The sequence below is a fragment of the Passer domesticus genome, chromosome 3 (assembly GCF_036417665.1).
Source record: "Passer domesticus isolate bPasDom1 chromosome 3, bPasDom1.hap1, whole genome shotgun sequence".
Classification (NCBI taxonomy): domain Eukaryota; kingdom Metazoa; phylum Chordata; class Aves; order Passeriformes; family Passeridae; genus Passer; species Passer domesticus.
In genome coordinates, this window is record NC_087476.1 from 25,109,315 (window position 1) to 25,126,600 (window position 17,286).

The 17,286-nt window shown below is 34.1% G+C and overlaps 1 protein-coding gene across 1 annotated transcript in view; it reads right to left on the minus strand.

Annotated features, from left to right (window-relative positions):
- COL21A1 (collagen type XXI alpha 1 chain) overlaps positions 1 to 17,286 on the minus strand; it is a 146,870-nt gene that overhangs the window by 46,458 nt on the left and 83,126 nt on the right. The window contains exons 7-13 of the mRNA XM_064412261.1: positions 14,951 to 15,119; positions 14,600 to 14,816; positions 13,108 to 13,281; positions 12,101 to 12,178; positions 9,751 to 9,759; positions 8,237 to 8,320; positions 6,121 to 6,183 (exon numbers count right to left, since the gene is read on the minus strand). Of these exons, the coding sequence (XP_064268331.1) occupies positions 6,121 to 6,183; positions 8,237 to 8,320; positions 9,751 to 9,759; positions 12,101 to 12,178; positions 13,108 to 13,281; positions 14,600 to 14,816; positions 14,951 to 15,119 (794 nt within the window). The remainder of the gene's footprint in view (positions 1 to 6,120; positions 6,184 to 8,236; positions 8,321 to 9,750; positions 9,760 to 12,100; positions 12,179 to 13,107; positions 13,282 to 14,599; positions 14,817 to 14,950; positions 15,120 to 17,286) is intronic.

Here is a 17,286-nt window from a genome sequence, read left to right on the forward strand (position 1 = left end):
ACTTTTAAAGGCTTCTATCCAGTTACAGAAATAAGGTTTAACAAACAAGGTATGTTTTAATACATTATGCAGCTAGTTTTATAATATCTCTACATAATAAAATTACATTCTTGATACTAAGCACTTAGCTATGAACTTGAAGGTATATAACAGTCTATATAAACAAAAAAAAATTTGAATGACTGAGACTACAAAAAGAAATACTAAATAATTCATGAGTTAAAAAGAGAATTTCAGGAATGCTTTGCTAGAAATCAGCATTGGCAGAACAAGAAAACCTTTCCAGAAACCAAAATATATGTCTATATCTATATATTTGATCCCATTAGTATGGCAAAGATAGCAAGTTTTCATGCAAAATTAACAAGGGCTTTAAAAAATCCTTTAAGAGAGGCAAGTTACTGAAGAATAAGAATTTTGCACTGCTCATTTAAAAACATGTCCTTGCAGTGGACAAAATGAGCTACCAAGAGGATTTTTTTCAAGAAAACATATAAAGCAAGAACAGAAATTGTTCTATAATATTCTGAGGCTATTTGGTTCAGACATTTCAGCAGGCAGACAAAACTAAGTTTGATAAATCCCATTAAATGGGCTATCCAATTTCAAATACCCAGAATCTGATCTTGATTTGAATTGAGAGAAGTAATAATCCTATTTCCAAATGTGTGTCAAGCTTAAAATCCTGGCCAAAAAAAATTTCATGGAGTTATTTCCACACTGGTAAAAGGAACTAATAGAACGCTTTCGGTACAAGGGAGGCAACGTGTTTGTCTGATTTCTTCTTTAAATCAGTCAGAGCTTCCTTTGAATAATAAACAGAGCTAAAATTATTTGCTGGGTTAGACACAAGAGAGTCCTTGCTGTGCCCTCTTCCCAAAAGACATTTGAGCAATTGCCCGATGAGCCAGCTGGTAATGTTTAATATAAAAGTAAACAGAATTCTAGGTCTCTGTCATACATGGATCCTTTATCAAGCATTTTACTTTTAGTGCTCAAGGCAGTTCTAGCAAAATCAGCTTTAACTGTAAATGGTATAGTATCCCCAGAGTGCTTATAGGCCTCCTGGGTAGCTGAAACAATTCATCAAATCAAAAAATGCCTCAAAATGCCTCTAAAAGTTGATCCATTTTTTCCTTCTAAAAAAAAAACCCTGCTATGACTTTCTGTAGGATATAATTCTATACAAATAAAACTTTATTTCATAATTTAGATTTCTGCAATGCAATTTCCCTTCTCCCTCTAACTCAGCAGGGGAAGAAGTAGAAGAGGACAATTTCCTGGCTGTACTGAATCACAAGATGAATGGAGGACAGCAGAAGAGAGAAGAGTTTTTAGCTTACAAAAATGCGTATTTAGCTCAGGGCTAAATATTGTAATGTGATTTCAATACAAATCAAACACATTGTCAATGTGCTCTTTTAATGGAAAGCTGGAAGACAGAAGATTCAAAAGGAAATTCACAGAAAGTCACAAAAGTTAGAATCACTGTATCTTCAATGCATTTGCACACCTAAAGGACAAAAAGTTCAGACAGCATTCCTAGGCATATCTTGTCTGATACGGTTAAAATAAAAATAAAAACAGAGGATTATGAATAAGTCAATGAGAACTGCACTGCACATTCCCATAATGAAAAGCTTTTGGAGTCAATGGACAACATTAACAACAAAGGCATGAACACAGGACTGCTTGGCAAAGACAAAGTGAGAAGTAAGCAAGCTCAGTTTGGCTAGGAACGAACCAGGGATCAACAGTAATGGTCTAAAGATATTCAAGGACTGTGTAAACACTAAGTAAAATGAACTATTTAGGGTGATGTAACTAAGTATAATGGAATTCAATTGTGAAAGGAACATTTAACTTAGTGTTTAGGAAATACTCTGAAAGGTCTGCAGACCTCTTGTGGTAGTTTCTTGCAGAAAATCTTTAAAGCACAACTATCTAAAGCATTACAAGACAGGTCCTCAAACTCTTTTCATAAAATACATTACATCTCAACAAAAAATTGCTTTAACTACGTAGACATGTATCCACGTTTATTATTTCTGCATTTCATTACACTTTCCTCCATTAGCTACTCCATCATCTGCCAAGGCCTTCATAACTCAGAGCCCCTAGCAAAATGTTTTAGCTAAACACAATGTTCTCAAATAGCACAGAGGAAAAAAAGATCCATCAAGACCATTAAATAAAAGGCTGTAAATCCAGCTTTAAAAGTTCTTCAGGCTATTGGGAGATAGGATGATATACCAAGGGAGTCTGACTTCCTGCTCACTGTTTAGATGCTCATCCTTATCATATCCTCTGCCTTTGGCAGCTGCTGCAGGTAGTGATGTGGTCTTCTGTCTGAACTCTACAGCTGTCTGCAGCACAAGTCAGCATCAGGCATTGCTCTGAGTCCAGACTTACAAGTCTCAGGAAAAGCTCTACATGACTATATCAGAACAGAGCAGAAAGATCTCCTCTAACAATAAAAACGCCATAGTATTACTGAGGAATATGTATTTTTCCTGGAATTGAGAGCAGCATTTCACAGCTGAATTATCAACTCTGTCTATGAAAGTTTTCTGAGAAAAGTAGATACAGAGTTTAGAACAACTTAAATCCCAGGCAATCTATCCAGTAGCACAGGGAATTCTATGTGTATGTGAAACTATTACCCATTTTTATTCCAAAAGTATTGTTGAAATAACTTATCATTGCTCTTATAGTAAGTACATCATAAAAGATTTGGCCTTCAGTTGGTCACCAAATATTAAACTCTAGGTAATACAGCTGTAATAATGTTCTGTAATCTTTTAAAACATCTATTGGAATGATCAAAAATTACTTATTATGTGAGGCTTTTGATACCTTATGAACTCCATATCTGCTTGTACCAGTAAAGTCAGTCTCGCCAGATTTTTTTTGTAAACTGCTTATTTTTTCTCATCTCTTATTTTATTTTCTTGTACATACTGTAAAGACAGGCAAATTGTTCCAAACTTTCATGAGTGAAACTAGATGGAATACTCAAAAATTGTCCAAATTTGCCAGCTGCATGGTTCAAAATTGACAAATGGGTGGATTTTTTAAATTTCTGTCAACAGACTGATAACCTATCACCTCTATTAACCACAAGTGATCACTGCATAGATTCTGGTAATTTATTTTCCCCTTAAATTGAGTTTTTCCCCAGTACATACAAAGTATCCTTTGGAATAAAAAATGGCTTTGTGACCACACAATTAGGCTCCTGAGTGCTTTCAGGGCCAGCAATCACTCCAACTGCTTCTTTCTGATTAATAATGTTCATGAAAATTCGTTCCATTTGAGATTCAAATATTGGTTTTATCTTGCACTTATTTATCAGTGTTTTATTCTTGACTAGACAGTTTAATAATTTCAGTTTCTAAATTACATTTTTAATGAAAAAAAATGTATTTTCTTTACTTATACTTCTCACTTACAGGCTTTTTTACAGTTCCTGTAATTGATCTTTTCTGTATGTATCAGAATATAAACAGAGGTGACAATTAAAGGAGAAAAAACAAAGATACTCTAAACAAAACTAATAAAAATAATATTTCAGATATGTCTGAAAAAAAGTCATGTTTATGTTTACTTCCCCAAATATTAGAGTAAACAATTTTACTGGATAACAGCAGGTAAATAATTATGTTCTGGTAAGATTTAAGATATTAGGTTGTTTTTAATTTTTCTGGACTAAAACTAACATTAAGTATTACAAAAATATACCCAGCCCACAAACAACAAACTAAATTTTATTAGCTGTTTTACTTTAAAATCAGTTTCATTTATAGTTTCATATAAATGCATGCCTAAAACCCCTTCTCAGAGGAAGAAACATTTTGTTGACCAGTTATACTGTTCCAAGAAAATTAATAACAGATAGGCAAACTGGAAAGACTTTAGAGAAGAACATAAAAATGTGTTTGGGAACAGAAAAGAATGACTTTGCAGGAAAAGCTTTTCATGCAAAAGCCATTTGATTAAACAAGACTGACTACACCACTCACTACCTGTAAGCCTATGGTGCTGTCTGAATTAAAAGCTTGTTTTTCAGAGTTCCCTGAGACATAAAAATAAAATGGTTCAGATGAGCAAATTTTCCTCAAACAAGAAAAATCACTGACAGCACAGAAAACATGCTAGTCATATTAGCATATACAAAAGTAAAATAGTAAGAAAAAGACAGAGAGGAATCTGTTTTCCTGCACAGTGGTTCTAAAGGGTCCCTCACTATTCACAGCTAAAAGGTTGCCTGGAATACACCCAAGAATCTTCTGTAAGGAAAAATAATGTACTGGCCAAAGCTGCAGATGAGCTAATTGGTTTGTAATTATGTCCTTACAAAAAACAAGGACAAAAACTACAACTGGTATTTGAGAAACATTCTTCAGTTAATAAAGCTATAGAATTTAACTGCAAACATTTAAAATAATGTAAATTCTTCAGCAGAGTGATACAATTTCTCTTGTATTGGAGCTTTTTGATTCTCATTCTGAGATACTTGGTTAATCTTTTTTATGTTGAGAGAATGCACATTAATGCACATTAAGACTTATTTGCAGGAAAAAATAAGCTGTAACTGCCAGATTACAACTAGGTCTACAGTATCAATGCATTTCTCCTTCATTACTCATGCTGTTACAAATTCTAGTGCTTATGGGAGGATAAACAGCCTTGAAGTGGAAATATTTTTATTAAAAGATAAAAATATTTTTATTAAGAGATTAATAATATCTTAATAAGATATTATTATCTTAATTATAAAAAACTGTTGTTATTTTTAAAATCTTAATAATATTTTTATTATTAAGATATTAATAATCTCTTTATTAAGAGTCATAACAAATTGTTTCTAAAACAATACGGTTGTAGCTGACTGGATGCTTCAGAAATGAAGTCTTAATCTATTTGTTAAAAAAGAGAAGAGAAACTGACATTTCCCTACCAATATCCAGTCCATTCTGCTTTCATTAAAGTTTACATGATATCCCTTCACTTTTCAAAATATCCAACTTAGCTGGATAAAAGGCAGCTCTGCTAAGCTTATCAATACTGCAAATCTATTTCCAGAAATCAGTGTGGTCAGATGTGATGGACACCTTCCACCATGCAACTCCATGTTCAATGTATATTTGTCTTTTATAAGAGATCAGAACTGTTCTTCATAAGCTTAAGCACCACCAAACATGAAAAGTTGCTCTGATTAAATAGACTTCCCCATCTTAGAATACTTTAAAACCTGTATTTTCATGATTGTCTAAAATCAAAATGCAGTATTTTAAAGCACTGATAGTTTCAATTTAGATTGTGTTCTCTAACTCTGGTTCAAAAACCCCTGAATTTAATAGCTATCAAAAGCTGTTTAAGAGCAAAAGTATAAAAACGTTTTATATCACAGGTAAAATGAGCATATTTACTTGTGGGACTGATGAAAAATTCATGTATGCACTGCTCATCTGGACCATCAGGGTTAGTATGCTCAGGTTTCAATATAACAAGTCCCGTATTTTAAAAGAGGGACATTTCCAACTTTTAGAAACTATTACATTTCTTTGGTTTCAGCATCTATTTTCTTTCTGTTAAACTAACTCTACTTACAAATGGAATTATCACAGTTAAATGAACCAGTTTGGAACTAAAAAATATCTATTTTTAAAAAATTTTACATGCAGATCTACATGTTTTAATAGACTACTTGAGGTAGCCTACAAAGAAATTTTATGAACCTTGGAGCAAGCCCTAAAAAAAAATTGATAGGATTTCAGGTGACCCAAAGTGCTTTCTAGTGAACAAATTCTTAAGGAGTAAAGACTAAATGTAGTAAAATAACTGCTGCAAAGTAATGCAAAGACCAACAGAAGCACTCATAGCCTGTTCTCTGCTTTACAACAGTACACAGCTCTAATACTTAAAGTAATTTACCTTGAAACAGAAATAATATGATTGCCATATTCATACAACAGGTACATACAGTTAAATGACATTCACAGTTTCAGAGAATGGGGACAAAATTATCTAAATTTCAAAAATGTGGTATCAGTGTTCCATGTCTTTCCTCCTGTTAGTTTTACATTTACAATATATGACTAAGTTTTTAGTACTCACAGGCTTACCATCTGGACCAGGCAGACCAGGATAACCATGATTCCCAGGCTGCCCAGGGTCACCCTATGGAGAAGCAAAGAGTGAACACACAAAATATACAAGCATTTTAAAATTGTAAGAGTATTTTCAAATGAGCACAAGAAACCATAGCCCTAACACATCCCACAAAACAGTCTGCAAGTCCAGAGACCTACTATTGAGGAGCAATTTCCACAGTGAAAAAGAACTGGTTTTGCAGGGGGAAAATTCTCCCCAACTCCTTGTGTATTACTTGGATAAGTGAATCCACACTTGGTTACAGCACAAGTTTGACTCATCAACTTAAAAGCTTTCTAGTGTTTTAGCACTTTAATGAAAGGAAATAGATACACTTTTTATCAAATAGATGAAAGAAACTTTAATAAAACTTCATTGATGAAGTAGTTCTTTTCTGAAGAAATCTCTCACTTGCTTTAGCTGAGCCTAATTCTTAAGATAAAAGCACAAAAAGGCAAGAGCCAGGATTAAAACCTGCAAAATAATAAACTCCTCTCCACACACGAATTGCTGTTGAAAAAGATGTCTTTTAGATTTCCTCTTAAAAGTCCTTTGATAATCACTGTTACAATCAGATCAAAGTAAATGAAAAGTTGCTTTCCAAGGCTTCATGTTTATGGTGAGAAAGCAGGAACTTAACATCCTACTCAATATAGCCTCCTAGAGTATTGACTTTCTCTTTACTAACAGCTTTGATTTGAACTCAGCAAAATGCAATAAGACTTGACCTCTAAACCATTTTACTTCTGCAGGGGTGTTAAGCAGGTACTTATTTCTTCAGCCTGAACCATCAACAGACCTGGAGGTCACTTTCAACTGCAGAATTGTTATAAATAGGAAGGACATTCAAAGGGAAACAGGAAACTAGCTTTCAATGTGGCTGTGAAAAAACATCATTTCACATATAAACCACAGAAGTGTAATGCTTAAGTGCAAGAGATTATAGCACAATGACTTTTTAGAAAACCATAACAATTATTATTTGCTAAAATAGTAATAAGTTACTTAGAATTACTGTTGTCCAAATTAAGAAGTCCAGTTTGGGATTTGAGAAAAAATAAATTTGCTTTCAAATATACCAATTTACTGTGAAATTTCATGCTTTTAACTTGAGAAGCTTAAAATATCAGTTACTTGTATTTTGAAATCACTTTGATTTAATTCAATGTATTTTACTCCATTAATAACTACTATTAATATGTACTACACAAAAATTAATTTTAAATCCATATGGGTCTAGAGTCCAGTATTCAAAGGTTAATAAATATTATAAATATTATAATTGAAATAATCTATTCAACCATAAATTGGCTTCCTTTTCACTTCCTGCAGCCTTTTGTCTTAGGCACCATCTTGTCACCTGTATTATCCAATTATCCCCAAACAATATTACAGTGCATTGCAGATGAAAAATTGCACATAAGGCAATAGGTATAGGTCATCCCCAGGAAGTGGTTTTCAATTCTTTTAAACTTATAAATACTTCATTCTCTCCCTCTTTTTTTCTCTAAAGAAAATTTAAAAGGGTAAATGACCACAGAAGTTCTACTACATGAAACAATAATGATGATCTCTGTGTTGCAGATTTCAATTCCTTTTCCACTGTATCAAGAAGCCTTTTAATTTGAGGTAGCTACAGCATACTGTAACCTATTTTATGATGACAGCAGAGAAGGTTGTTATTCATTTGCTTAATGAAAGATGAGTGATTTGGGTTTTTCTTGTCTGTGCTACAAATACTTCTGTAAACGCTGCTTAGCACAGTTATTGAGAAAGATAATAAAGCAAATACTGGGGATTTGAGTTTGCCATGTGAGACTTCTGCATCTCAAGGCAAGTTCTCATTTTAGTTCTTCATCAGCTCAGAAAGGAGGATAACAGCACAGCTCCTTTCCTCCCAATAAGCATCTAGTAAAACCCCTCTCTCCATTAAAAGATTTTAGAAAACCATTAGGTTTTGAAAACCATCAGGTTAGAAAAACATTTCATCCTCAAACAGTTAACAGTGCAACATCGTTTGCTGAGGAGTAGCAGGGAAACACAGGTCATATACACTCAACAAGACAGAACAGAGACTTACTTTGGGGCCTGGAGGTCCTTGCTTTCCTGGTGGGCATATGCAGGGGGCAGGTGTTGAGCCTACATCACTGGGACCATTCATGCACTACCAAGAGTGAAAACAGCCATCAGCACATATGCCAAAGGCAGCCAACAAACACACTGGAACACTAAGTGAAGCTGACCTTCTTTAGGCTGCCTTTCACTTAGGTCTTGGCATCCACTCCCTTGGAACTTCTGCTTATCTGAATATTGCCCTCCAACTACTTTTCATGCACAGAATAATTTTATCCAGAATAAAAATTTTAAAAGTAAATACTTATATTGGGCTGATACCTGCAACTTTGCTTTTGCACAAATATTTTGTCAAATAGATTGAAAATTTTAAATCTTGCAACATGAAAGATGCTTGTCCTAGCTAATCTATAATCACAATTTAAAGTGTGACCAATTCTCAAATACAACAACTTAATTAAAGAATGTGTAAAATGATGTAATACATAATATGCATAGCATAATGATCCCAACCCCTGGCATGCTACCCTGTGTAGCAATCCTGCAAAGGAGATAAACCCCAAGTCTCCTGTGTTCTAGGCATGTGTTCCTACTGTGAAGCTACTTGAGGGGAGGCAGGACACAGCTGCTACCACTGACTCCTAGAGGTCACTAGTCCTGGTCCCAAGAGTGCCCATCCTGCAATGACCACTAGGTCACTAGGTGACCTCCTCCAAACCATGCTCCCCGCAGCACTAAACACTAAACCTTGGCTGATTGCATAACCCTCTAGAATTTATTTATTTTTTTGTGATATTTACTTCTCACCATTAAGCCCCACATGAAACCTCAGTGCTTTACTCAGGCAGGCAAAGGGCAAGCTACTAAATCAAATCTATTATAGGCATATCTGTACTAAATCTATATGTTGAAGTTAGATTCAGGAAGTTGCTTTTTACTCATCAACCCTAACTCAGCAAGTTCTTAGACCTATGGAAAGGCAAAAATTTAAGAATCCAAGCTAAAAAAAAAATTTCCATAGCATTTTACCCATATTTTCTAGAATAATTACACCTTTTAAGACATTTCTTGACTGGAATTCTTTCTCAGGATCAAATGATTGACCAAAACACAAACCCATGTTTCCTTTGCATTAGTACAAGGTTGGGAGTTACAGGTAAGGTTAGGAAAATTGTCAGGTTAAGTCTTCAGAAAAGCTCCTGTTCAGGGAGTTCCCATAAGCACAATGCAGGTAACAGCTGCATTATTCCCTGTGCATATCCCCCACCCCCCTGCAAACAGCAGCAACTGAATTGAACTGGGGAAAAACATCAGACCAGTTATTCTAATAAACGTGATTTTCATAAAAAGTATTTTTGTCTACTGACTGGAGTTCAAGCACAGGAAGTCCATCACTCTTAAGCTTAGCATATCTCTGTCCCCTTTTGAAAACAAAGTGTATATTACCTAGAATATTAAGAAGCTTATAAAAACCCAAATACTACCTTAAAATGAGTTTGAGTAGTTTAGGATTGAGCCTACCTCTCCATTCTGAAACAAGAAGAAACACAGTTTAAGAGTACAGCAATATTTCTAAAAAGAAAATCCATTCATTTGGAAACACTATCAAAACCAATCATAACTCCTAAGCTGTAACAGTCAAGAAATTATAATTCAAATTTTTAGACTTTCTGAGACTTATGTGCAGCTGCTATCAATGCATATGAAATTAATTTAGTTAACTGTTTTTAAGGGTCTGCCAATGGGAGTTATCAGTAGCAATTTTTAAAAGATAATGACAGAATTAATACTAAACCATGTCAGCATTTACACACTAAATGTTTAGATTTGGTTCAAACCTTTTACCAAAAGTAACTTCTCATCAAAAATATGCTGTGCTTGTTCATTCATGTCAGAGAATGTACCAAAATATTTCTGAAATCTCTGTTCTCTGCCTGAATCCAGCATCTGGGGAAACACAGAGCAGCACAGAGGCAAGACTGGCTTTTTCTTGCTTTCCTGTGACTGCATTAGACTCTGCTATCAATTGTTTTTTGTTCCAGTTTCTGCAACACCACACAACAATCCAACCCCAAATACTTCAGCAGAGCAACCATGAAATTTTCTGTCTTAATAGTTTAATAGCCACCATTGGCCACACTGTCCACAGGAGTATTCCAATGCATATACTCACTGCAGATTTCATACACATTCTGTGGACACAGAAAGCTTCCTCTGTATTGAATTTTCAGCTTGAGCAAACCCTAGAGAAAGTTTTCATTTTCCACAGACCATAGAAGGAGCTTAAAATTACTATGCAGCTAGGTATCTCTGGGAAAGGGAATTAATTTGGTCTGTAATTAGTACATAAAGCCTCTACTTATTTCAGGAACTCTGACAGAATACAACCACAAACCACATATTCCTCTTGAAGATCATCCAACATTTTTATTTTCTGAAGGAGTCCAGAATTTCATGGGCAAAGTCCAAATTTATTTTACAAAAACAGACAGTGAAACTAACATGGCAAAAAACAATCTTTTGGCTTCAACTCCTTGATAAATTGCAGAGAACATAAGCTATGAAAGACTTTTTCATGTTTGCTTTCTTTGTGCAAAATATTTTTCATTTGATTACTTTTCATATCCTACTTTTAATTTTTAAAGAACAAAAATATATGTGGTGCAGTCAAATAATAGTTAAATAAATACTTTATTTTCTTCAAGATTCAAAGCTAATTTTACAGAAGTATTCCTGCAGCTGTTAGTTCTTGACACACAGAGTCAGAGCTCAGAACAGTTAATAATCCATTCACCTACCTGCTGCTTGATTGAAAGTTAAAAAAGCCCTGATAAAGATGCAATAAGACACACTGGTCCCAAAGAAAAAGAAGAAAAACAGACTAGCTGGCAATATGTGCCAGTCTGACAAAAAAGAAAATCTGGATGCTGGAGATTCAATGGTTCTATTGTCAAACCAGCCAAATGATAATAAATCTAATCACAACATGAGGAATGTGGGTCTACATAGTAAGACACTGGCAGCTGATAATCTTTAGCTCAGTTTGTTTTAGCCACCAAGCAAAATTATTTTTAATTTCTATGTTTAAATCAATCTCTTCCTTATGCTTTGAGATGGGAATTGAAAGCTTAAATCTTAAGTCATGACTGGTTTAAAAAATCTGTTTGTGTATGTCTTACATTGCTTTGCATAATTAACTGTAAGAAGACCAAGAGAGGGCAAAGGGTGCCCATAAACTTGCTAATTGTGTACATGAATCATAAAGTCTTGATTTTATTTCTGTCTTGTACTTAACATATTTCTTGAAATCATGGAACATATTTCTTGAAATCATGGCAATATTTCAGATAATGCGATATTTATCTTAGACCTCAGCATAGATATTTCTAATGGGAGGTATTTCTAATGTATTTCTAAATACATTAGAAATACATTAGAAATACAGGTTTGCTTATTATATACCAAAATTTCACCGATTAAATGACCTGACAAGAAGCAAGGAGTATGTCAGAAAAGTTCAAAAGTCATATTTAAAGAATTTTACACTGAAAAAACCTAGAAGTTTCATTATTCTATCATGTTTAAAATCTGAAATTTTAGGAGAGGATTCTGAGATCCTTCTATAGTCATATATATCAAAAATGCACCATTAAATACTTAAACTAAAACAATTTGTAAAGAACTTTGTGAGAAAATAAGGCTGAAACAGAAAAGGTCCATGTCACTTGATATTGCATAGATAACAAACATGTATTTGCACCAGCTGAATCAATGTAGTTTAATCTATTTAAAAAATTCATTAAATCATCATTAAACAGTGATTTGTAAAAAAATACCAAGTAGTCCTCAAAAGTTCATCTATCATACTCACAAATCCTGGGATCTCACAGACTGTTTCTCGATTATTTTGCTCTGGATCACAGTAGATTCGCAGTTTTTGGATATCAAACTGTGATTCAAAACATAAAAGACTCTTCAGAGGTCTGTGTTTTCACTGTTAAAAATCAATTAACTATGCAGAAATATTTTTAGGCTACTCACAATGATTAATATGCACAACGAATTAAACATACTGTAACAGAATTATTTAAATAAAATAATCAATCCATGAATTTTTTTTTTTAAATAACAGGAATCATCATCCATACTCCCTGGGAATTAATCCAAACACATGCAGCATAAACTACACTGGCTGCCAATATCATTGAGGAAACAAGTTAATAACACAGGCAAGCCCAACCTCTTTCTTTTTACCTTAACAGACTTGGGAAGATGCTTCTACACAAACATGCTCATATTAGATATAAGATTATTAAATTCTGGTGAAGCTTCTGAAGGCATCCCTAATGCTTAGTGTTTAGTATACAGTATAAATCTTTAAAAAACATAGAATAAAAACACTGGCATCAGGTAAACAAAAGTTTTTGCTATTCTGCTTTGTTGCTACATTCCAAAACAAAATGAAACCACTGTCAGTTCTTCTAGCATAAACTATTGTGACTGCAAAGCAAGGAGAAAGAAACCTGACCAAAATTTTCCTCTTTTACCAGGATCACCCATATATACACTGATGGAAGGACATATGCAAATGTCAAGCAGAGGAAATTCCTTACTTTGAGACACTGTTTCCCAAATTCAGGCAACCATGTTGCATCAAATTTGTCCTTGGAATCAATGAGACCAGTTAAGCATCCATGTCACATGACAGATCACCTGCGCTAAGTGCTGCTGACCATTTTTATTCTCTCTAAAGTATTAATTTTGTATACTAAATTTCAGGCTAAGTTAGAAGAATAAGCTCAAGAAAACAGAAGCCACCAATGCAACGTTAACCTACAACAGAATTACTGAATTATTGTAGTTTTAGCATATGCTTACCTGTACTGTTTCCTCCTTTCCAGAATACTTCCCTATTTGGGTTAGGCCACTGATGTAAATACCTAAAACAGGATGCAATGGCTTTGTTTCAATTTCTTGGCCATCTATATACAAAGTTACAAAGTCTTCTGTTACCAAGAGACGAATTTGATGCCAGCCTTCATCAAACAATGTCTAAGAAAAATGAAGAAAACAGCATTGTTTAAACAAAATGCCTTCAATTTAAATAACGATAAAACTGCAGTTCAACACTCAAACTGCTGTTAATGGTTGAGAGGATCAAGGCTGCAGGTTTTACATACATATAAACTATATAGGCAAATAAAGCATTCCCAAATAATATTGTAATTGAAAATACGACAATTGGTAATAATTAATCTCTATTTCAGAATTATTTTATAACTCACATAGACCTTATTTCTTTTAGTCTATGATCATGAACAAGCTCAAACCTGTATTTGTTTAAAATATGCAGCCATAAGCCTATTTATCAGACTGGTATAATGTCTCAAACATTTCAGATCATCAATCATGATGAAAAAAAATTGGTACTTGTGATAAATTGACAGGTGACAAATTATCATAAAGGTTTATTAAAGAAAAATGTTCATTATGAGTGTCTTGACATTTATACTGTGTTTAGAGACACACAGGTCTAAAAAAGCTATGAAACTGTTGTTCTCCATAATAGCAAGGCAGGCATGGAGAAACAAAAGCAAACAAACAAAACACGGAAGTTGTGTTATCATGGTGAAGTTCATTGATGCCTGGGACTGCATGATTAAGATTGATTTGTTTGTGCAGCTCCAAGAAATAGATAAATAGAGTATTGACTTAAAACTGAATTTTCTTACAGTTTCCAGTAAATCAAGTTTAAGACAGCTTCATAAAATAATAAAAAAATATTTTGCCTACTAATAATTATTAAAAGGTAGAGGAAGTTTGGAAAGAAAAAGCAAAAATTCTCCATCCAGTAACAGAAGAATAAAATGCCTCAACCTAGAAAAAGCTTAGTAGTTAAGACCTATTCCTTGGATAGGAGTCCTTCCTTCACTGAGGATTTATATTTAAAATTCCTTCAGCCTGATTTGGGGTGGGGATTTGAATGCAGGCCTCCACTTCGCAGAAAAGTTGAACCCACTTGGCCATGAAGTGCTCCAGCAGCAAATCTTTCCCAGTCTCTGCTGAAATAGCCCTCTCTGTTCACTTAAATAAGACTCCCTGTGGCAGGAAGGACAATCTCTGAGCTGCACATATTCCTGCTACAAATGCAAGAATAGGGTTATTCAATCTCCATTCCTCTGTCTCATCTGCAGCTAAGACAATCTTTCTTAGAAGAGTGGAACACTCCCCTGGAAGTTACTGAAAAAGACTGAAAGACAACCTTCAGATTGTACTACAAAACAATAAAACTGGTTTGCTCAAAGAGGGTAATAGTGGAACAACGTGTACTTAAAGAAGTATTCCAGCATGATAGTGACATACTCCTTACCTTTACATGAGGTGCAGCAAATGTAATAACTTGTGTGCCATTTATTAAACTTGTTGTAGTGAATGATAATGTTTTCTCTTCTCCATTAACAGTGACTGCTATCTGTGGTCTCTTATCTAGACTCAGGATTCTCCACAAATCCCATGTCTTTTTTACTTTAAATCTCTGAGTGGAAACAAACACATAGGATGGAGGGAGACCTTCTGGAAACACATTCCTAAATAAGGGGAAAGGGTGGAAAAAACAAGACAGTACTTGAACATTCATATAAATCCTAAAATAAGTCCTTCTCATTTAAAGGAACAAAAAAAATCTTACTGAATATAGAAGCATATTTATAAAATTCAATACCTTGTTAATTCTGAGAGGTCAACACGTGAGGTTACTTCATAAGCTTTTGCATTAGTGGTTGATATTTGAATTCTCTTTTTAACTTTTTTCTTCACACCTAATCCTACAAGAATGTCAAATCCTTTTTCATCTCGAGCTGCCACTGGAATTCTCGTTGGACAAACAGATTCTGAAAAGTAATAAATGCAAGGACTGTCCAAAACATGACTTAAGACTTCCAAGAAGAGTAGCCTTCCACCCAACTAATTTTTTTATCTGCCTTTCAAGAAATAAAAAGAGAGCTGAGAACTGTCAGTTAAGTACAACATGAGAAAAGTGGTTTGCAGGATCCTCAGGAACTTAAAGCAAGAATATTAAGATGTCATATTTTACTGCAATTACATTCACATGCTACTTTGAATTGTCACTAATTGTATGTCACTAATTGTAGTTAAAGAGTATTACAGTATCTGGCTAATAAATATATTGAATTTCATTTCTAAAATTGCATGTTTCCAAAATTATATAAAATTATAGATATTAATTTCCAAAATGCACTAACAATTTGAATTCAGCATCCTTCCCAACTATAAAATCAGTTTGAAAATGGAAAAAGTTAAAATTATCTCTGACTTTTATTTTCATTAATTTAACTCAAAATGGACTCTGAGCTGTTTTTCCTGTTACACTGAAATCTGCTTGAAGTTATACTCAATGGAAAAATAGTGTGTGTGATATATTTGCTGTTACAACCTAAGTTTTCTCAAAAAAAAGAAAAAATGAAAGAAAAAGAGATAGGACAGTGAAACTTAATACTAAAACAAACATTAGGGTAACAAATCAATACAAAATAAAGTTTTTTGTTTAATTAAAATTATGCTAAACTGCTTATAATAAATATTATTATTCACTTCCTACCGTTTCTTCAGAAAAGCAGAAGTTCGTAGACAGGGAAGAGATTAGGAATACATTCCAATGAAGGGATGGAGAATTCTTCTATCTCCATCTGGACCAGCCATGGGCTGGAGAACTCCTGTCTCTGTGCCAGGGAATATCAGCTCAAAGGTCTAGACTGGCTTCTTTTCACAGTATGAGAAACACTGCATGACTTCCCGTTCTAACCAACCCAGGGCAGTCAGAAGCTCCCCCATTCTGGCTGGGGAGGCAGGATATATATGCTCCAAGAAAATTTTGCTAAGTTTCAGCACAACCTGTCTGTCATGGGAAAGAGCAATCATGGGGATTGTCACAGGGGCAGCAGCAAGAGGCCACATAAACTCCCCTTAGTTTTCTTTTCCTCTCTACAGCAAAATGAGACCTGATTTCTAAATTAAAAATAAATTATCTGTCTGTTCTACAAGAAAGAATCGCAAGAACTCTGCACACATTTTGGAAATTAAAATGTCTGCATCCTGAATGCTTTCAAAGAAAAAAAATACAAAGTCCAACAAAACATTCCCTCTCATTCTTCTCAAAACACAGATTTAAGTCAACATATTTATGCTATTAAGTAAGGGTAATAGTGTTTTTTTCAGGTTTCTTCAAGTGTGCATTGTTATCATGGAACTATTTTCTAAATTCATTTATAGCAAAGCTGGATGATGGTCACATCACAATTTACAGAGATTACAGATAATCACATACACATACACTGACAAGTATAGGGTCTCCTATCAGTTAGAATATTAAAACTTTGGTTTAAAATCAACAACTAAAGGCAGAAATAGAAATATTTTATATAAGAGTGCCATTATTATGGATCAGGACCAAAATAACTGTTCCAAACCAATACCAACCAAACACATTAAGCATGTGTAAAATTACACACTGGGAAACTATTTTTTCTTTCCAGTGGCAGATTCGTGAATTACATGAAAAATTCCCAGTCAGGTAGATCCTTTCTGGATCTTCTATTTTGATAACTAACTGAGCCATTCTACAACATGCAGAAATTAGTGGCAAAATTAAGAGCTATTTTCCATGGGAAGTAGGATTGTATTTCTAGTCCATAGTACCAGTCTCTTCAACTCTCCAGCCTTTTCTGAAATCTTGTAGCCTTTCAGTGTTTTTACATAGCTTTCAGATGTTTATTTTCCTTCCTAAAGAGTGAAATAACTTTATGTTGTTAAATCCCAGTATCTGGGAAAAAGCAGCTTTTCTATGCACCCTCCAGACAAACTTCTAAGGTTTGTGCTAGGTTTTCTTTCTGAATGCATTCCTGACACGCAATTTTTTTTTCTATAGTATATTGATAGTACAGGAACACTTGACTTTCAGAATAAATAATAAATATGAAATATTCCTTAAATGTTTCATTCAATTCTGGCTGACAGGTTCATGAAATCTTTATTCCCCTG